Raw genomic sequence first — 23,084 nt, forward strand, 5'->3', positions numbered from 1 at the left:
AAACACACACAAACCCATTTAATTTAAAAGGAAAGCAGCATCTCTCTTACCATCTCTCTCTCTCTCTCTCTCTCTCTCACCATCTCTCTCTCTCTCCCTCTTACCATCTCTGTCTCTCTCTCTCTCACCATCTCTCTCTCCCTCCCTCTTACCATCTCTCTCACCATCTCTCTCTCTCTCCTCTGGTCCCTCCTTCTCTAGCGTTTCCCGAGACTGAAGGTCAACAAGCTATATACTGTCCCAAATCTCTATCTCCCTCTTTTCTCTCAGTCTCCCTCTCTCTTTCCTCTCTCCCCCTCTCTCTTTCCTCCTTCTCTAGCGTTTCCCGAGACTGAAGGTCATCAAGCTATAGACTGTTCCAAATCTCTCAGTCTCCCTCTCTCCTTTCTCTCTCCCTCCCTCTTTCCTCTTTCTCCCCTCCTCTTTCCTGTATTTCTTTATTTTCCCTCCTGTTGTAAATGTGTCTTATCGTTACATTACAGAATCAGTAGACATCAGGTCAGGAATTAATTTAGACACACACAGAGAACACACACAGACAACACACAGACAAAACACACACAGAGAACACACACACACACAGACAATACACAGAGAACACACACACAGACAACAAACACAGAGAACACACACAGACAACACACACACAGAGAACACTAAGAGAACACACACACAGACAACACACAGAGAACACACACACAGACAACACACAGAGAAAACACACACAGAAAACACACAGACAACACACAGAGAACACACACAGAGAACACACACACAGACAACACACAGAGAAAACACACACAGACAACACACAGACAACACACAGAGAACACACACAGAGAACACACACACAGACAACACACAGAGAACACACACACAGACAACACACAGAGAAAACACACACAGACAACACACAGACAACACACAGAGAACACACACAGAGAACAAAAACACGAGAACACACAGAGAACACACACAGAGAACACAAACATACAACACAAACATACAACACACACAGACAACACAAACAGACAACCTAAACAGAGAACACACACACAGAGAACACACACACAGACAACACAGACAACCTAAACAGAGAACACACACACAGACAACACACAGACAACACACAGAGAACAAACACAGAGAACACATACAGAGAACACACAAAGAGAAACTATGGTAGAGACAGCTGTGTATGTGTCTCCCCCAAGTGGTCGGAATCATTACCTCTATAACACCACAGTAACTCCCTACAGCCTTCCTGTTATACTGCCAGCTACAGCTACGGTAAGTCCTGTTATAATACTACTGTAACTCCCTACAGCCTTCCTGTTATACTGCCAGCTACAGCTACGGTAAGTCCTGTTATAATACTACTGTAACTCCCTACAGCCTTCCTGTTATACTGCCAGCTACAGCTACGGTAAGTCCTGTTATAATACTACTGTAACTCCCTACAGCCTTCCTGTTATACTGCCAGCTACAGCTACGGTAAGTCCTGTTATAATACTACTGTAACTCCCTACAGCCTTCCTGTTATACTGCCAGCTACAGCTACGGTAAGTCCTGTTATAATACTACTGTAACTCCCTACAGCCTTCCTGTTATACTGCCAGCTACAGCTACGGTAAGTCCTGTTATAATACTACTGTAACTCCCTACAGCCTTCCTGTTATACTGCAAGCTACGGTAAGTCCTGTTATAATACTACTGTAACTCCCTACAGCCTTCCTGTTATACTGCCAGCTACGGTAAGTCCTGTTATAATACTACTGTAACTCCCTACAGCCTTCCTGTTATACTGCCAGCTACGGCTACGGTAAGTCCTGTTATAATACTACTGTAACTCCCTACAGCCTTCCTGTTATACTGCCAGCTACAGCTACGGTAAGTCCTGTTGTAATACTACTGTAACTTCTTACAGCCTTCCTGTTATACTGCCAGCTACGGTAAGTCCTGTTATAATACTACTGTAACTCCCTACAGCCTTCCTGTTATACTGCCAGCTACAGCTACGGTAAGTCCTGTTATAATACTACTGTAACTCCCTACAGCCTTCCTGTTATACTGCCAGCTACGGTAAGTCCTGTTATAATACTACTGTAACTCCCTACAGCCTTCCTGTTATACTGCCAGCTACAGCTACGGTAAGTCCTGTTATAATACTACTGTAACTCCCTACAGCCTTCCTGTTATACTGCCAGCTACAGCTACGGTAAGTCCTGTTATAATACTACTGTAACACCCTACAGCCTTCCTGTTATACTGCCAGCTACAGCTACGGTAAGTCCTGTTATAATACTACTGTACCTCCCTACAGCCTTCCTGTTATACTGCCAGCTACAGCTACGGTAAGTCCTGTTATAATACTACTGTAACTCCCTACAGCCTTCCTGTTATACTGCCAGCTACAGCTACGGTAAGTCCTGTTATAATACTACTGTAACTCCCTACAGGCTTCCTGTTATACTGCCAGCTACGGTAAGTCCTGTTATAATACTACTGTAACTCCCTACAGCCTTCCTGTTATACTGCCAGCTACAGCTACGGTAAGTCCTGTTATAATACTACTGTAACTCCCTACAGCCTTCCTGTTATACTGCCAGCTACGGCTACGGTAAGTCCTGTTATAATACTACTGTAACTCCCTACAGCCTTCCTGTTATACTGCCAGCTACAGCTACGGTAAGTCCTGTTATAATACTACTGTAACTCCCTACAGCCTTCCTGTTATACTGCCAGCTACAGCTACGGTAAGTCCTGTTATAATACTACTGTAACTCCCTACAGCCTTCCTGTTATACTGCCAGCTACGGTAAGTCCTGTTATAATACTACTGTACCTCCCTACAGCCTTCCTGTTATACTGCCAGCTACGGTAAGTCCTGTTATAATACTACTGTAACTCCCTACAGCCTTCCTGTTATACTGCCAGCTACAGCTACGGTAAGTCCTGTTATAATACTACTGTAACTCCCTACAGCCTTCCTGTTATACTGCCAGCTACGGTAAGTCCTGTTATAATACTACTGTACCTCCCTACAGCCTTCCTGTTATACTGCCAGCTACAGCTACGGTAAGTCCTGTTATAATACTACTGTAACACCCTACAGCCTTCCTGTTATACTGCCAGCTACAGCTACGGTAAGTCCTGTTATAATACTACTGTACCTCCCTACAGCCTTCCTGTTATACTGCCAGCTACAGCTACGGTAAGTCCTGTTATAATACTACTGTAACTCCCTACAGCCTTCCTGTTATACTGCCAGCTACAGCTACGGTAAGTCCTGTTATAATACTACTGTAACTCCCTACAGGCTTCCTGTTATACTGCCAGCTACGGTAAGTCCTGTTATAATACTACTGTAACTCCCTACAGCCTTCCTGTTATACTGCCAGCTACAGCTACGGTAAGTCCTGTTATAATACTACTGTAACTCCCTACAGCCTTCCTGTTATACTGCCAGCTACGGCTACGGTAAGTCCTGTTATAATACTACTGTAACTCCCTACAGCCTTCCTGTTATACTGCCAGCTACAGCTACGGTAAGTCCTGTTATAATACTACTGTAACTCCCTACAGCCTTCCTGTTATACTGCCAGCTACAGCTACGGTAAGTCCTGTTATAATACTACTGTAACTCCCTACAGCCTTCCTGTTATACTGCCAGCTACGGTAAGTCCTGTTATAATACTACTGTACCTCCCTATAGCCTTCCTGTTATACTGCCAGCTACAGCTACGGTAAGTCCTGTTATAATACTACTGTAACTCCCTACAGCCTTCCTGTTATACTGCCAGCTACAGCTACGGTAAGTCCTGTTATAATACTACTGTAACTCCCTACAGCCTTCCTGTTATACTGCCAGCTACGGTAAGTCCTGTTATAATACTACTGTAACTCCCTACAGCCTTCCTGTTATACTGCCAGCTACGGTAAGTCCTGTTATAATACTACTGTAACTCCCTACAGCCTTCCTGTTATACTGCCAGCTACGGCTACGGTAAGTCCTGTTATAATACTACTGTAACTCCCTACAGCCTTCCTGTTATACTGCCAGCTACAGCTACGGTAAGTCCTGTTATAATACTACTGTAACTTCCTACAGCCTTCCTGTTATACTGCCAGCTACGGTAAGTCCTGTTATAATACTACTGTAACTCCCTACAGCCTTCCTGTTATACTGCCAGCTACAGCTACGGTAAGTCCTGTTATAATACTACTGTAACTCCCTACAGCCTTCCTGTTATACTGCCAGCTACGGTAGGTCCTGTTATAATACTACTGTAACTCCCTACAGCCTTCCTGTTATACTGCCAGCTACAGCTACGGTAAGTCCTGTTATAATACTACTGTAACTCCCTACAGCCTTCCTGTTATACTGCCAGCTACGGTAAGTCCTGTTATAATACTACTGTACCTCCCTACAGCCTTCCTGTTATACTGCCAGCTACAGCTACGGTAAGTCCTGTTATAATACTACTGTAACACCCTACAGCCTTCCTGTTATACTGCCAGCTACAGCTACGGTAAGTCCTGTTATAATACTAATGTACCTCCCTACAGCGTTCCTGTTATACTGCCAGCTACAGCTACGGTAAGTCCTGTTATAATACTACTGTAACTCCCTACAGCCTTCCTGTTATACTGCCAGCTACAGCTACGGTAAGTCCTGTTATAATACTACTGTAACTCCCTACAGGCTTCCTGTTATACTGCCAGCTACGGTAAGTCCTGTTATAATACTACTGTAACTCCCTACAGCCTTCCTGTTATACTGCCAGCTACAGCTACGGTAAGTCCTGTTATAATACTACTGTAACTCCCTACAGCCTTCCTGTTATACTGCCAGCTACGGCTACGGTAAGTCCTGTTATAATACTACTGTAACTCCCTACAGCCTTCCTGTTATACTGCCAGCTACAGCTACGGTAAGTCCTGTTATAATACTACTGTAACTCCCTACAGCCTTCCTGTTATACTGCCAGCTACAGCTACGGTAAGTCCTGTTATAATACTACTGTAACTCCCTACAGCCTTCCTGTTATACTGCCAGCTACAGCTACGGTAAGTCCTGTTATAATACTACTGTAACTCCCTACAGCCTTCCTGTTATACTGCCAGCTACGGTAAGTCCTGTTATAATACTACTGTAACACCCTACAGCCTTCCTGTTATACTGCCAGCTACAGCTACGGTAAGTCCTGTTATAATACTACTGTACCTCCCTACAGCCTTCCTGTTATACTGCCAGCTACAGCTACGGTAAGTCCTGTTATAATACTACTGTAACTCCCTACAGCCTTCCTGTTATACTGCCAGCTACAGCTACGGTAAGTCCTGTTATAATACTACTGTAACTCCCTACAGGCTTCCTGTTATACTGCCAGCTACGGTAAGTCCTGTTATAATACTACTGTAACTCCCTACAGCCTTCCTGTTATACTGCCAGCTACAGCTACGGTAAGTCCTGTTATAATACTACTGTAACTCCCTACAGCCTTCCTGTTATACTGCCAGCTACGGCTACGGTAAGTCCTGTTATAATACTACTGTAACTCCCTACAGCCTTCCTGTTATACTGCCAGCTACAGCTACGGTAAGTCCTGTTATAATACTATTGTAACTCCCTACAGCCTTCCTGTTATACTGCCAGCTACAGCTACGGTAAGTCCTGTTATAATACTACTGTAACTCCCTACAGCCTTCCTGTTATACTGCCAGCTACGGTAAGTCCTGTTATAATACTACTGTACCTCCCTACAGCCGTCCTGTTATACTGCCAGCTACAGCTACGGTAAGTCCTGTTATAATACTACTGTAACTCCCTACAGCCTTTCTGTTATACTGCCAGCTACAGCTACGGTAAGTCCTGTTATAATACTACTGTACCTTCCTACAGCCTTCCTGTTATACTGCCAGCTACAGCTACGGTAAGTCCTGTTATAATACTACTGTAACTCCCTACAGCCTTCCTGTTATACTGCCAGCTACAGCTACGGTAAGTCCTGTTATAATACTACTGTAACTCCCTACAGCCTTCCTGTTATACTGCCAGCTACGGTAAGTCCTGTTATAATACTACTGTAACTCCCTACAGCCTTCCTGTTATACTGCCAGCTACAGCTACGGTAAGTCCTGTTATAATACTACTGTAACTCCCTACAGCCTTCCTGTTATACTGCCAGCTACGGCAAGTCCTGTTATAATACTACTGTAACTCCCTACAGCCTTCCTGTTATACTGCCAGCTACAGCTACGGTAAGTCCTGTTATAATACTACTGTAACTCCCTACAGCCTTCCTGTTATACGGCCAGCTACAGCTACGGTAAGTCCTGTTATAATACTACTGTAACTCCCTACAGCCTTCCTGTTATACTGCCAGCTACGGTAAGTCCTGTTATAATACTACTGTAACTCCCTACAGCCTTCCTGTTATACTGACAGCTACGGTAAGTCCTGTTATAATACTACTGTAACTCCCTACAGCCTTCCTGTTATACTGCCAGCTACGGTAAGTCCTGTTATAATACTACTGTAACTCCCTAAAGCCTTACTGTTATACTGCCAGCTACGGTAAGTCCTGTTATAATACTACTGTAACTCCCTACAGCCTTCCTGTTATACTGCCAGCTACAGCTACGGTAAGTCCTGTTATAATACTACTGTAACTCCCTACAGCCTTCCTGTTATACTGCCAGCTACAGCTACGGTAAGTCCTGTTATAATACTACTGTAACTCCCTACAGCCTTCCTGTTATACTGCCAGCTACGGTAAGTCCTGTTATAATACTACTGTAACTTCCTACAGCCTTCCTGTTATACTGCCAGCTACGGCTACGGTAAGTCCTGTTATAATACTACTGTAACTCCCTATAGCCTTCCTGTTATACTGCCAGCTACAGCTACGGTAAGTCCTGTTATAATACTACTGTACCTCCCTACAGCCTTCCTGTTATACTGCCAGCTACAGCTACGGTAAGTCCTGTTATAATACTACTGTACCTCCCTACAGCCTTCCTGTTATACTGCCAGCTACGGAAAGTCCTGTTATAATACTACTGTAACTCCCTACAGCCTTCCTGTTATACTGCCAACTACAGCTACGGTAAGTCCTGTTATAATACTACTGTAACTCCCTACAGCCTTCCTGTTATACTGCCAGCTACAGCTACGGTAAGTCCTGTTATAATACTACTGTAACTCCCTACAGCCTTCCTGTTATACTGCCAGCTACGGTAAGTCCTGTTATAATACTACTGTAACTCCCTACAGCCTTCCTGTTATACTGCCAGCTACAGCTACGGTAAGTCCTGTTATAATACTACTGTAACTCCCTACAGCCTTCCTGTTATACTGCCAGCTACGGTAAGTCCTGTTATAATACTACTGTACCTCCCTACAGCCTTCCTGTTATACTGCCAGCTCCAGCTACGGTAAGTCCTGTTATAATACTACTGTAACTCCCTACAGCCTTCCTGTTATACTGCCAGCTACGGTAAGTCCTGTTATAATACTACTGTAACTTCCTACATCCTTCCTGTTATACTGCCAGCTACGGCTACGGTAAGTCCTGTTATAATACTACTGTAACTCCCTACAGCCTTCCTGTTATACTGCCAGCTACGGTAAGTCCTGTTATAATACTACTGTAACTCCCTACAGCCTTCCTGTTATACTGCCAGCTACAGCTACGGTAAGTCCTGTTATAATACTACTGTAACTTCCTACAGCCTTCCTGTTATACTGCCAGCTACGGTAAGTCCGGTTATAATACTACTGTAACTCCCTACAGCCTTCCTGTTATACTGCCAGCTACGGTAAGTCCTGTTATAATACTACTGTAACTCCCTACAGCCTTCCTGTTATACTGCCAGCTACGGTAAGTCCTGTTATAATACTACTGTAACTCCCTACAGCCTTCCTGTTATACTGCCAGCTACAGCTACGGTAAGTCCTGTTATTATACTACTGTAACTCCCTACAGCCTTCCTGTTATACTGCCAGCTACAGCTACGGTAAGTCCTGTTATAATACTACTGTAACTCCCTACAGCCTTCCTGTTATACTGCCAGCTACAGCTACGGTAAGTCCTGTTATAATACTACTGTAACTCCCTAAAGCCTTACTGTTATACTGCCAGCTACGGTAAGTCCTGTTATAATACTACTGTAACTCCCTACAGCCTTCCTGTTATACTGCCAGCTACAGCTACGGTAAGTCCTGTTATAATACTACTGTAACTCCCTACAGCCTTCCTGTTATACTGCCAGCTACAGCTACGGTAAGTCCTGTTATAATACTACTGTAACTCCCTACAGCCTTCCTGTTATACTGCCAGCTACGGTAAGTCCTGTTATAATACTACTGTAACTTCCTACAGCCTTCCTGTTATACTGCCAGCTACGGCTACGGTAAGTCCTGTTATAATACTACTGTAACTCCCTATAGCCTTCCTGTTATACTGCCAGCTACAGCTACGGTAAGTCCTGTTATAATACTACTGTACCTCCCTACAGCCTTCCTGTTATACTGCCAGCTACAGCTACGGTAAGTCCTGTTATAATACTACTGTACCTCCCTACAGCCTTCCTGTTATACTGCCAGCTACGGAAAGTCCTGTTATAATACTACAGTAACTCCCTACAGCCTTCCTGTTATACTGCCAGCTACAGCTACGGTAAGTCCTGTTATAATACTACTGTAACTCCCTACAGCCTTCCTGTTATACTGCCAACTACAGCTACGGTAAGTCCTGTTATAATACTACTGTAACTCCCTACAGCCTTCCTGTTATACTGCCAGCTACAGCTACGGTAAGTCCTGTTATAATACTACTGTAACTCCCTACAGCCTTCCTGTTATACTGCCAGCTACGGTAAGTCCTGTTATAATACTACTGTAACTCCCTACAGCCTTCCTGTTATACTGCCAGCTACAGCTACGGTAAGTCCTGTTATAATACTACTGTAACTCCCTACAGCCTTCCTGTTATACTGCCAGCTACGGTAAGTCCTGTTATAATACTACTGTACCTCCCTACAGCCTTCCTGTTATACTGCCAGCTCCAGCTACGGTAAGTCCTGTTATAATACTACTGTAACTCCCTACAGCCTTCCTGTTATACTGCCAGCTACGGTAAGTCCTGTTATAATACTACTGTAACTTCCTACATCCTTCCTGTTATACTGCCAGCTACGGCTACGGTAAGTCCTGTTATAATACTACTGTAACTCCCTACAGCCTTCCTGTTATACTGCCAGCTACGGTAAGTCCTGTTATAATACTACTGTAACTCCCTACAGCCTTCCTGTTATACTGCCAGCTACAGCTACGGTAAGTCCTGTTATAATACTACTGTAACTTCCTACAGCCTTCCTGTTATACTGCCAGCTACGGTAAGTCCGGTTATAATACTACTGTAACTCCCTACAGCCTTCCTGTTATACTGCCAGCTACGGTAAGTCCTGTTATAATACTACTGTAACTCCCTACAGCCTTCCTGTTATACTGCCAGCTACGGCTACGGTAAGTCCTGTTATAATACTACTGTAACTCCCTACAGCCTTCCTGTTATACTGCCAGCTACAGCTACGGTAAGTCCTGTTATAATACTACTGTAACTTCCTACAGCCTTCCTGTTATACTGCCAGCTACGGTAAGTCCTGTTATAATACTACTGTAACTCCCTACAGCCTTCCTGTTATACTGCCAGCTACAGCTACGGTAAGTCCTGTTATAATACTACTGTAACTCCCTACAGCCTTCCTGTTATACTGCCAGCTACGGTAGGTCCTGTTATAATACTACTGTAACTCCCTACAGCCTTCCTGTTATACTGCCAGCTACAGCTACGGTAAGTCCTGTTATAATACTACTGTAACTCCCTACAGCCTTCCTGTTATACTGCCAGCTACGGTAAGTCCTGTTATAATACTACTGTACCTCCCTACAGCCTTCCTGTTATACTGCCAGCTACAGCTACGGTAAGTCCTGTTATAATACTACTGTAACACCCTACAGCCTTCCTGTTATACTGCCAGCTACAGCTACGGTAAGTCCTGTTATAATACTAATGTACCTCCCTACAGCGTTCCTGTTATACTGCCAGCTACAGCTACGGTAAGTCCTGTTATAATACTACTGTAACTCCCTACAGCCTTCCTGTTATACTGCCAGCTACAGCTACGGTAAGTCCTGTTATAATACTACTGTAACTCCCTACAGGCTTCCTGTTATACTGCCAGCTACGGTAAGTCCTGTTATAATACTACTGTAACTCCCTACAGCCTTCCTGTTATACTGCCAGCTACAGCTACGGTAAGTCCTGTTATAATACTACTGTAACTCCCTACAGCCTTCCTGTTATACTGCCAGCTACGGCTACGGTAAGTCCTGTTATAATACTACTGTAACTCCCTACAGCCTTCCTGTTATACTGCCAGCTACAGCTACGGTAAGTCCTGTTATAATACTACTGTAACTCCCTACAGCCTTCCTGTTATACTGCCAGCTACAGCTACGGTAAGTCCTGTTATAATACTACTGTACCTCCCTACAGCCTTCCTGTTATACTGCCAGCTACAGCTACGGTAAGTCCTGTTATAATACTACTGTAACTCCCTACAGCCTTCCTGTTATACTGCCAGCTACAGCTACGGTAAGTCCTGTTATAATACTACTGTAACTCCCTACAGCCTTCCTGTTATACTGCCAGCTACGGTAAGTCCTGTTATAATACTACTGTAACTCCCTACAGCCTTCCTGTTATACTGACAGCTACAGCTACGGTAAGTCCTGTTATAATACTACTGTACCTCCCTACAGCCTTCCTGTTATACTGCCAGCTACAGCTACGGTAAGTCCTGTTATAATACTACTGTAACTCCCTACAGCCTTCCTGTTATACTGCCAGCTACAGCTACGGTAAGTCCTGTTATAATACTACTGTAACTCCCTACAGCCTTCCTGTTATACTGCCAGCTACGGTAAGTCCTGTTATAATACTACTGTAACTCCCTACAGCCTTCCTGTTATACTGCCAGCTACGGCTACGGTAAGTCCTGTTATAATACTACTGTAACTCCCTACAGCCTTCCTGTTATACTGCCAGCTACAGCTACGGTAAGTCCTGTTATAATACTACTGTAACTCCCTACAGCCTTCCTGTTATACTGCCAGCTACAGCTACGGTAAGTCCTGTTATAATACTACTGTAACTCCCTACAGCCTTCCTGTTATACTGCCAGCTACGGTAAGTCCTGTTATAATACTACTGTACCTCCCTACAGCCGTCCTGTTATACTGCCAGCTACAGCTACGGTAAGTCCTGTTATAATACTACTGTAACTCCCTACAGCCTTTCTGTTATACTGCCAGCTACAGCTACGGTAAGTCCTGTTATAATACTACTGTACCTTCCTACAGCCTTCCTGTTATACTGCCAGCTACAGCTACGGTAAGTCCTGTTATAATACTACTGTAACTCCCTACAGCCTTCCTGTTATACTGCCAGCTACAGCTACGGTAAGTCCTGTTATAATACTACTGTAACTCCCTACAGCCTTCCTGTTATACTGCCAGCTACGGTAAGTCCTGTTATAATACTACTGTAACTCCCTACAGCCTTCCTGTTATACTGCCAGCTACAGCTACGGTAAGTCCTGTTATAATACTACTGTAACTCCCTACAGCCTTCCTGTTATACTGCCAGCTACGGCAAGTCCTGTTATAATACTACTGTAACTCCCTACAGCCTTCCTGTTATACTGCCAGCTACAGCTACGGTAAGTCCTGTTATAATACTACTGTAACTCCCTACAGCCTTCCTGTTATACGGCCAGCTACAGCTACGGTAAGTCCTGTTATAATACTACTGTAACTCCCTACAGCCTTCCTGTTATACTGCCAGCTACGGTAAGTCCTGTTATAATACTACTGTAACTCCCTACAGCCTTCCTGTTATACTGACAGCTACGGTAAGTCCTGTTATAATACTACTGTAACTCCCTACAGCCTTCCTGTTATACTGCCAGCTACGGTAAGTCCTGTTATAATACTACTGTAACTCCCTAAAGCCTTACTGTTATACTGCCAGCTACGGTAAGTCCTGTTATAATACTACTGTAACTCCCTACAGCCTTCCTGTTATACTGCCAGCTACAGCTACGGTAAGTCCTGTTATAATACTACTGTAACTCCCTACAGCCTTCCTGTTATACTGCCAGCTACAGCTACGGTAAGTCCTGTTATAATACTACTGTAACTCCCTACAGCCTTCCTGTTATACTGCCAGCTACGGTAAGTCCTGTTATAATACTACTGTAACTTCCTACAGCCTTCCTGTTATACTGCCAGCTACGGCTACGGTAAGTCCTGTTATAATACTACTGTAACTCCCTATAGCCTTCCTGTTATACTGCCAGCTACAGCTACGGTAAGTCCTGTTATAATACTACTGTACCTCCCTACAGCCTTCCTGTTATACTGCCAGCTACAGCTACGGTAAGTCCTGTTATAATACTACTGTACCTCCCTACAGCCTTCCTGTTATACTGCCAGCTACGGAAAGTCCTGTTATAATACTACTGTAACTCCCTACAGCCTTCCTGTTATACTGCCAACTACAGCTACGGTAAGTCCTGTTATAATACTACTGTAACTCCCTACAGCCTTCCTGTTATACTGCCAGCTACAGCTACGGTAAGTCCTGTTATAATACTACTGTAACTCCCTACAGCCTTCCTGTTATACTGCCAGCTACGGTAAGTCCTGTTATAATACTACTGTAACTCCCTACAGCCTTCCTGTTATACTGCCAGCTACAGCTACGGTAAGTCCTGTTATAATACTACTGTAACTCCCTACAGCCTTCCTGTTATACTGCCAGCTACGGTAAGTCCTGTTATAATACTACTGTACCTCCCTACAGCCTTCCTGTTATACTGCCAGCTCCAGCTACGGTAAGTCCTGTTATAATACTACTGTAACTCCCTACAGCCTTCCTGTTATACTGCCAGCTACGGTAAGTCCTGTTATAATACTACTGTAACTTCCTACATCCTTCCTGTTATACTGCCAGCTACGGCTACGGTAAGTCCTGTTATAATACTACTGTAACTCCCTACAGCCTTCCTGTTATACTGCCAGCTACGGTAAGTCCTGTTATAATACTACTGTAACTCCCTACAGCCTTCCTGTTATACTGCCAGCTACAGCTACGGTAAGTCCTGTTATAATACTACTGTAACTTCCTACAGCCTTCCTGTTATACTGCCAGCTACGGTAAGTCCGGTTATAATACTACTGTAACTCCCTACAGCCTTCCTGTTATACTGCCAGCTACGGTAAGTCCTGTTATAATACTACTGTAACTCCCTACAGCCTTCCTGTTATACTGCCAGCTACGGTAAGTCCTGTTATAATACTACTGTAACTCCCTACAGCCTTCCTGTTATACTGCCAGCTACAGCTACGGTAAGTCCTGTTATTATACTACTGTAACTCCCTACAGCCTTCCTGTTATACTGCCAGCTACAGCTACGGTAAGTCCTGTTATAATACTACTGTAACTCCCTACAGCCTTCCTGTTATACTGCCAGCTACAGCTACGGTAAGTCCTGTTATAATACTACTGTAACTCCCTACAGCCTTCCTGTTATACTGCCAGCTACAGCTACGGTAAGTCCTGTTATAATACTACTGTAACTCCCTACAGCCTTCCTGTTATACTGCCAGCTACGGTAAGTCCTGTTATAATACTACTGTAACTCCCTAAAGCCTTACTGTTATACTGCCAGCTACGGTAAGTCCTGTTATAATACTACTGTAACTCCCTACAGCCTTCCTGTTATACTGCCAGCTACAGCTACGGTAAGTCCTGTTATAATACTACTGTAACTCCCTACAGCCTTCCTGTTATACTGCCAGCTACAGCTACGGTAAGTCCTGTTATAATACTACTGTAACTCCCTACAGCCTTCCTGTTATACTGCCAGCTACGGTAAGTCCTGTTATAATACTACTGTAACTCCCTACAGCCTTCCTGTTATACTGCCAGCTACGGCTACGGTAAGTCCTGTTATAATACTACTGTAACTCCCTATAGCCTTCCTGTTATACTGCCAGCTACAGCTACGGTAAGTCCTGTTATAATACTACTGTACCTCCCTACAGCCTTCCTGTTATACTGCCAGCTACAGCTACGGTAAGTCCTGTTATAATACTACTGTACCTCCCTACAGCCTTCCTGTTATACTGCCAGCTACGGAAAGTCCTGTTATAATACTACAGTAACTCCCTACAGCCTTCCTGTTATACTGCCAGCTACAGCTACGGTAAGTCCTGTTATAATACTACTGTAACTCCCTACAGCCTTCCTGTTATACTGCCAACTACAGCTACGGTAAGTCCTGTTATAATACTACTGTAACTCCCTACAGCCTTCCTGTTATACTGCCAGCTACAGCTACGGTAAGTCCTGTTATAATACTACTGTAACTCCCTACAGCCTTCCTGTTATACTGCCAGCTACGGTAAGTCCTGTTATAATACTACTGTAACTCCCTACAGCCTTCCTGTTATACTGCCAGCTACAGCTACGGTAAGTCCTGTTATAATACTACTGTAACTCCCTACAGCCTTCCTGTTATACTGCCAGCTACGGTAAGTCCTGTTATAATACTACTGTACCTCCCTACAGCCTTCCTGTTATACTGCCAGCTCCAGCTACGGTAAGTCCTGTTATAATACTACTGTAACTCCCTACAGCCTTCCTGTTATACTGCCAGCTACGGTAAGTCCTGTTATAATACTACTGTAACTTCCTACATCCTTCCTGTTATACTGCCAGCTACGGCTACGGTAAGTCCTGTTATAATACTACTGTAACTCCCTACAGCCTTCCTGTTATACTGCCAGCTACGGTAAGTCCTGTTATAATACTACTGTAACTCCCTACAGCCTTCCTGTTATACTGCCAGCTACAGCTACGGTAAGTCCTGTTATAATACTACTGTAACTTCCTACAGCCTTCCTGTTATACTGCCAGCTACGGTAAGTCCTGTTATAATACTACTGTAACTCCCTACAGCCTTCCTGTTATACTGCCAGCTACGGTAAGTCCTGTTATAATACTACTGTAACTCCCTACAGCCTTCCTGTTATACTGCCAGCTACGGTAAGTCCTGTTATAATACTACTGTAACTCCCTACAGCCTTCCTGTTATACTGCCAGCTACAGCTACGGTAAGTCCTGTTATAATACTACTGTAACTCCCTACAGCCTTCCTGTTATACTGCCAGCTACAGCTACGGTAAGTCCTGTTATAATACTACTGTAACTCCCTACAGCCTTCCTGTTATACTGCCAGCTACAGCTACGGTAAGTCCTGTTATAATACTACTGTAACTCCCTACAGCCTTCCTGTTATACTGCCAGCTACAGCTACGGTAAGTCCTGTTATAATACTACTGTAACTCCCTACAGCCTTCCTGTTATACTGCCAGCTACAGCTACGGTAAGTCCTGTTATAATACTACTGTAACTCCCTACAGCCTTCCTGTTATACTGCCAGCTACGGTAAGTCCTGTTATAATACTACTGTAACTCCCTACAGCCTTCCTGTTATACTGCCAGCTATCGGTAAGTCCTGTTATAATACTACTGTAACTCCCTACAGCCTTCCTGTTATACTGCCAGCTACAGCTACGGTAAGTCCTGTTATAATACTACTGTAACTCCCTACAGCCTTCCTGTTATACTGCCAGCTACGGTAAGTCCTGTTATAATACTACTGTAACTCCCTACAGCCTTCCTGTTATACTGCCAGCTACGGTAAGTCCTGTTATAATACTACTGTAACTCCCTACAGCCTTCCTGTTATACTGCCAGCTACAGCTACGGTAAGTCCTGTTATAATACTACTGTAACTCCCTACAGCCTTCCTGTTATACTGCCCAGCTACGGTAAGTCCTGTTATAATACTACTGTAACTCCCTACAGCCTTCCTGTTATACTGCCAGCTACAGCTACGGTAAGTCCTGTTATAATACTACTGTAACTCCCTACAGCCTTCCTGTTATACTGCCAGCTACGCTACGGTAAGTCCTGTTATAATACTACTGTAACTCCCTACAGCCTTCCTGTTATACTGCCACGCTACGGTAAGTCCTGTTATAATACTACTGTAACTCCCTACAGCCTTCCTGTTATACTGCCAGCTACAGCTACGGTAAGTCCTGTTATAATACTACTGTAACTCCCTACAGCCTTCCTGTTATACTGCCAGCTACAGCTACGGTAAGTCCTGTTATAATACTACTGTAACTCCCTACAGCCTTCCTGTTATACTGCCAGCTACAGCTACGGTAAGTCCTGTTATAATACTACTGTAACTCCCTACAGCCTTCCTGTTATACTGCCAGCTACAGCTACGGTAAGTCCTGTTATAATACTACTGTAACTCCCTACAGCCTTCCTGTTATACTGCCAGCTACAGCTACGGTAAGTCCTGTTATAATACTACTGTAACTCCCTACAGCCTTCCTGTTATACTGCCAGCTACGGTAAGTCCTGTTATAATACTACTGTAACTCCCTACAGCCTTCCTGTTATACTGCCAGCTACAGCTACGGTAAGTCCTGTTATAATACTACTGTAACTCCCTACAGCCTTCCTGTTATACTGCCAGCTACGGTAAGTCCTGTTATAATACTACTGTAACTCCCTACAGCCTTCCTGTTATACTGCCAGCTACAGCTACGGTAAGTCCTGTTATAATACTACTGTAACTCCCTACAGCCTTCCTGTTATACTGCCAGCTACAGCTACGGTAAGTCCTGTTATAATACTACTGTAACTCCCTACAGCCTTCCTGTTATACTGCCAGCTACAGCTACGGTAAGTCCTGTTATAATACTACTGTAACTCCCTACAGCCTTCCTGTTATACTGCCAGCTACAGCTACGGTAAGTCCTGTTATAATACTACTGTAACTCCCTACAGCCTTCCTGTTATACTGCCAGCTACAGCTACGGTAAGTCCTGTTATAATACTACTGTAACTCCCTACAGCCTTCCTGTTATACTGCCAGCTACGGTAAGTCCTGTTATAATACTACTGTAACTCCCTACAGCCTTCCTGTTATACTGCCAGCTACAGCTACGGTAAGTCCTGTTATAATACTACTGTAACTCCCTACAGCCTTCCTGTTATACTGCCAGCTACAGCTACGGTAAGTCCTGTTATAATACTACTGTAACTCCCTACAGCCTTCCTGTTATACTGCCAGCTACAGCTACGGTAAGTCCTGTTATAATACTACTGTAACTCCCTACAGCCTTCCTGTTATACTGCCAGCTACAGCTACGGTAAGTCCTGTTATAATACTACTGTAACTCCCTACAGCCTTCCTGTTATACTGCCAGCTACAGCTACGGTAAGTCCTGTTATAATACTACTGTAACTCCCTACAGCCTTCCTGTTATACTGCCAGCTACGGTAAGTCCTGTTATAATACTACTGTAACTCCCTACAGCCTTCCTGTTATACTGCCAGCTACAGCTACGGTAAGTCCTGTTATAATACTACTGTAACTCCCTACAGCCTTCCTGTTATACTGCCAGCTACAGCTACGGTAAGTCCTGTTATAATACTACTGTAACTCCCTACAGCCTTCCTGTTATACTGCCAGCTACAGCTACGGTAAGTCCTGTTATAATACTACTGTAACTCCCTACAGCCTTCCTGTTATACTGCCAGCTACAGCTACGGTAAGTCCTGTTATAATACTACTGTAACTCCCTACAGCCTTCCTGTTATACTGCCAGCTACAGCTACGGTAAGTCCTGTTATAATACTACTGTAACTCCCTACAGCCTTCCTGTTATACTGCCAGCTACGGTAAGTCCTGTTATAATACTACTGTAACTCCCTACAGCCTTCCTGTTATACTGCCAGCTACAGCTACGGTAAGTCCTGTTATAATACTACTGTAACTCCCTACAGCCTTCCTGTTATACTGCCAGCTACAGCTACGGTAAGTCCTGTTATAATACTACTGTAACTCCCTACAGCCTTCCTGTTATACTGCCAGCTACAGCTACGGTAAGTCCTGTTATAATACTACTGTAACTCCCTACAGCCTTCCTGTTATACTGCCAGCTACAGCTACGGTAAGTCCTGTTATAATACTACTGTAACTCCCTACAGCCTTCCTGTTATACTGCCAGCTACAGCTACGGTAAGTCCTGTTATAATACTACTGTAACTCCCTACAGCCTTCCTGTTATACTGCCAGCTACAGCTACGGTAAGTCCTGTTATAATACTACTGTAACTCCCTACAGCCTTCCTGTTATACTGCCAGCTACAGCTACGGTAAGTCCTGTTATAATACTACTGTAACTCCCTACAGCCTTCCTGTTATACTGCCAGCTACAGCTACGGTAAGTCCTGTTATAATACTACTGTAACTCCCTACAGCCTTCCTGTTATACTGCCAGCTACGGTAAGTCCTGTTATAATACTACTGTAACTCCCTACAGCCTTCCTGTTATACTGCCAGCTACAGCTACGGTAAGTCCTGTTATAATACTACTGTAACTCCCTACAGCCTTCCTGTTATACTGCCAGCTACAGCTACGGTAAGTCCTGTTATAATACTACTGTAACTCCCTACAGCCTTCCTGTTATACTGCCAGCTACAGCTACGGTAAGTCCTGTTATAATACTACTGTAACTCCCTACAGCCTTCCTGTTATACTGCCAGCTACAGCTACGGTAAGTCCTGTTATAATACTACTGTAACTCCCTACAGCCTTCCTGTTATACTGCCAGCTACAGCTACGGTAAGTCCTGTTATAATACTACTGTAACTCCCTACAGCCTTCCTGTTATACTGCCAGCTACGGTAAGTCCTGTTATAATACTACTGTAACTCCCTACAGCCTTCCTGTTATACTGCCAGCTACAGCTACGGTAAGTCCTGTTATAATACTACTGTAACTCCCTACAGCCTTCCTGTTATACTGCCAGCTACAGCTACGGTAAGTCCTGTTATAATACTACTGTAACTCCCTACAGCCTTCCTGTTATACTGCCAGCTACAGCTACGGTAAGTCCTGTTATAATACTACTGTAACTCCCTACAGCCTTCCTGTTATACTGCCAGCTACAGCTACGGTAAGTCCTGTTATAATACTACTGTAACTCCCTACAGCCTTCCTGTTATACTGCCAGCTACAGCTACGGTAAGTCCTGTTATAATACTACTGTAACTCCCTACAGCCTTCCTGTTATACTGCCAGCTACGGTAAGTCCTGTTATAATACTACTGTAACTCCCTACAGCCTTCCTGTTATACTGCCAGCTACAGCTACGGTAAGTCCTGTTATAATACTACTGTAACTCCCTACAGCCTTCCTGTTATACTGCCAGCTACAGCTACGGTAAGTCCTGTTATAATACTACTGTAACTCCCTACAGCCTTCCTGTTATACTGCCAGCTACAGCTACGGTAAGTCCTGTTATAATACTACTGTAACTCCCTACAGCCTTCCTGTTATACTGCCAGCTACAGCTACGGTAAGTCCTGTTATAATACTACTGTAACTCCCTACAGCCTTCCTGTTATACTGCCAGCTACAGCTACGGTAAGTCCTGTTATAATACTACTGTAACTCCCTACAGCCTTCCTGTTATACTGCCAGCTACAGCTACGGTAAGTCCTGTTATAATACTACTGTAACTCCCTACAGCCTTCCTGTTATACTGCCAGCTACAGCTACGGTAAGTCCTGTTATAATACTACTGTAACTCCCTACAGCCTTCCTGTTATACTGCCCTACGCTACGGTAAGTCCTGTTATAATACTACTGTAACTCCCTACAGCCTTCCTGTTATACTGCCAGCTACAGCTACGGTAAGTCCTGTTATAATACTACTGTAACTCCCTACAGCCTTCCTGTTATACTGCCAGCTACAGCTACGGTAAGTCCTGTTATAATACTACTGTAACTCCCTACAGCCTTCCTGTTATACTGCCAGCTACAGCTACGGTAAGTCCTGTTATAATACTACTGTAACTCCCTACAGCCTTCCTGTTATACTGCCAGCTACAGCTACGGTAAGTCCTGTTATAATACTACTGTAACTCCCTACAGCCTTCCTGTTATACTGCCAGCTACAGCTACGGTAAGTCCTGTTATAATACTACTGTAACTCCCTACAGCCTTCCTGTTATACTGCCAGCTACAGCTACGGTAAGTCCTGTTATAATACTACTGTAACTCCCTACAGCCTTCCTGTTATACTGCCAGCTACAGCTACGGTAAGTCCTGTTATAATACTACTGTAACTCCCTACAGCCTTCCTGTTATACTGCCAGCTACAGCTACGGTAAGTCCTGTTATAATACTACTGTAACTCCCTACAGCCTTCCTGTTATACTGCCAGCTACAGCTACGGTAAGTCCTGTTATAATACTACTGTAACTCCCTACAGCCTTCCTGTTATACTGCCAGCTACGGTAAGTCCTGTTATAATACTACTGTAACTCCCTACAGCCTTCCTGTTATACTGCCAGCTACAGCTACGGTAAGTCCTGTTATAATACTACTGTAACTCCCTACAGCCTTCCTGTTATACTGCCAGCTACGCTACGGTAAGTCCTGTTATAATACTACTGTAACTCCCTACAGCCTTCCTGTTATACTGCCGCTACGCTACGGTAAGTCCTGTTATAATACTACTGTAACTCCCTACAGCCTTCCTGTTATACTGCCAGCTACAGCTACGGTAAGTCCTGTTATAATACTACTGTAACTCCCTACAGCCTTCCTGTTATACTGCCAGCTACAGCTACGGTAAGTCCTGTTATAATACTACTGTAACTCCCTACAGCCTTCCTGTTATACTGCCAGCTACGGTAAGTCCTGTTATAATACTACTGTAACTCCCTACAGCCTTCCTGTTATACTGCCAGCTACAGCTACGGTAAGTCCTGTTATAATACTACTGTAACTCCCTACAGCCTTCCTGTTATACTGCCAGCTACAGCTACGGTAAGTCCTGTTATAATACTACTGTAACTCCCTACAGCCTTCCTGTTATACTGCCAGCTACAGCTACGGTAAGTCCTGTTATAATACTACTGTAACTCCCTACAGCCTTCCTGTTATACTGCCGCACGCTACGGTAAGTCCTGTTATAATACTACTGTAACTCCCTACAGCCTTCCTGTTATACTGCCAGCTACAGCTACGGTAAGTCCTGTTATAATACTACTGTAACTCCCTACAGCCTTCCTGTTATACTGCCAGCTACAGCTACGGTAAGTCCTGTTATAATACTACTGTAACTCCCTACAGCCTTCCTGTTATACTGCCAGCTACAGCTACGGTAAGTCCTGTTATAATACTACTGTAACTCCCTACAGCCTTCCTGTTATACTGCCAGCTACAGCTACGGTAAGTCCTGTTATAATACTACTGTAACTCCCTACAGCCTTCCTGTTATACTGCCAGCTACAGCTACGGTAAGTCCTGTTATAATACTACTGTAACTCCCTACAGCCTTCCTGTTATACTGCCAGCTACGGTAAGTCCTGTTATAATACTACTGTAACTCCCTACAGCCTTCCTGTTATACTGCCAGCTACGGTAAGTCCTGTTATAATACTACTGTAACTCCCTACAGCCTTCCTGTTATACTGCCAGCTACAGCTACGGTAAGTCCTGTTATAATACTACTGTAACTCCCTACAGCCTTCCTGTTATACTGCCAGCTACAGCTACGGTAAGTCCTGTTATAATACTACTGTAACTCCCTACAGCCTTCCTGTTATACTGCCAGCTACAGCTACGGTAAGTCCTGTTATAATACTACTGTAACTCCCTACAGCCTTCCTGTTATACTGCCAGCTACAGCTACGGTAAGTCCTGTTATAATACTACTGTAACTCCCTACAGCCTTCCTGTTATACTGCCAGCTACGGTAAGTCCTGTTATAATACTACTGTAACTCCCTACAGCCTTCCTGTTATACTGCCAGCTACAGCTACGGTAAGTCCTGTTATAATACTACTGTAACTCCCTACAGCCTTCCTGTTATACTGCCAGCTACAGCTACGGTAAGTCCTGTTATAATACTACTGTAACTCCCTACAGCCTTCCTGTTATACTGCCAGCTACGGTAAGTCCTGTTATAATACTACTGTAACTCCCTACAGCCTTCCTGTTATACTGCCAGCTACAGCTACGGTAAGTCCTGTTATAATACTACTGTAACTCCCTACAGCCTTCCTGTTATACTGCCAGCTACAGCTACGGTAAGTCCTGTTATAATACTACTGTAACTCCCTACAGCCTTCCTGTTATACTGCCAGCTACAGCTACGGTAAGTCCTGTTATAATACTACTGTAACTCCCTACAGCCTTCCTGTTATACTGCCAGCTACAGCTACGGTAAGTCCTGTTATAATACTACTGTAACTCCCTACAGCCTTCCTGTTATACTGCCAGCTACAGCTACGGTAAGTCCTGTTATAATACTACTGTAACTCCCTACAGCCTTCCTGTTATACTGCCAGCTACGGTAAGTCCTGTTATAATACTACTGTAACTCCCTACAGCCTTCCTGTTATACTGCCAGCTACAGCTACGGTAAGTCCTGTTATAATACTACTGTAACTCCCTACAGCCTTCCTGTTATACTGCCAGCTACGGTAAGTCCTGTTATAATACTACTGTAACTCCCTACAGCCTTCCTGTTATACTGCCAGCTACAGCTACGGTAAGTCCTGTTATAATACTACTGTAACTCCCTACAGCCTTCCTGTTATACTGCCAGCTACAGCTACGGTAAGTCCTGTTATAATACTACTGTAACTCCCTACAGCCTTCCTGTTATACTGCCAGCTACGGTAAGTCCTGTTATAATACTACTGTAACTCCCTACAGCCTTCCTGTTATACTGCCAGCTACGGTAAGTCCTGTTATAATACTACTGTAACTCCCTACAGCCTTCCTGTTATACTGCCGCACGCTACGGTAAGTCCTGTTATAATACTACTGTAACTCCC

General features: G+C 44.1%; 1 protein-coding gene across 5 annotated transcripts in view; it reads right to left on the reverse strand.

Moving 5' to 3' along the window:
• LOC129835630 (disks large homolog 4-like) overlaps nucleotides 1–23,084 on the reverse strand; it is a 190,881-nt gene that overhangs the window by 148,300 nt on the left and 19,497 nt on the right. Inside the window, exon 1 of one of the 5 annotated variants that reach the window (XM_055901343.1) lies at nucleotides 153–326. The exons of 2 other annotated variants lie outside the window; for them this stretch is intronic. In XM_055901343.1, the coding sequence (XP_055757318.1) occupies nucleotides 153–167 (15 nt within the window). In that variant the 5' untranslated portion in view covers nucleotides 168–326. Of the gene's footprint in view, nucleotides 1–50; nucleotides 114–152; nucleotides 327–23,084 lie in introns of those variants that run through there. 2 more of the 5 variants (XM_055901340.1, XM_055901341.1) reach the window with 2 other exon arrangements.

Source organism: Salvelinus fontinalis, chromosome 36 (assembly GCF_029448725.1).
Source record: "Salvelinus fontinalis isolate EN_2023a chromosome 36, ASM2944872v1, whole genome shotgun sequence".
Classification (NCBI taxonomy): Eukaryota; Metazoa; Chordata; class Actinopteri; order Salmoniformes; family Salmonidae; genus Salvelinus; species Salvelinus fontinalis.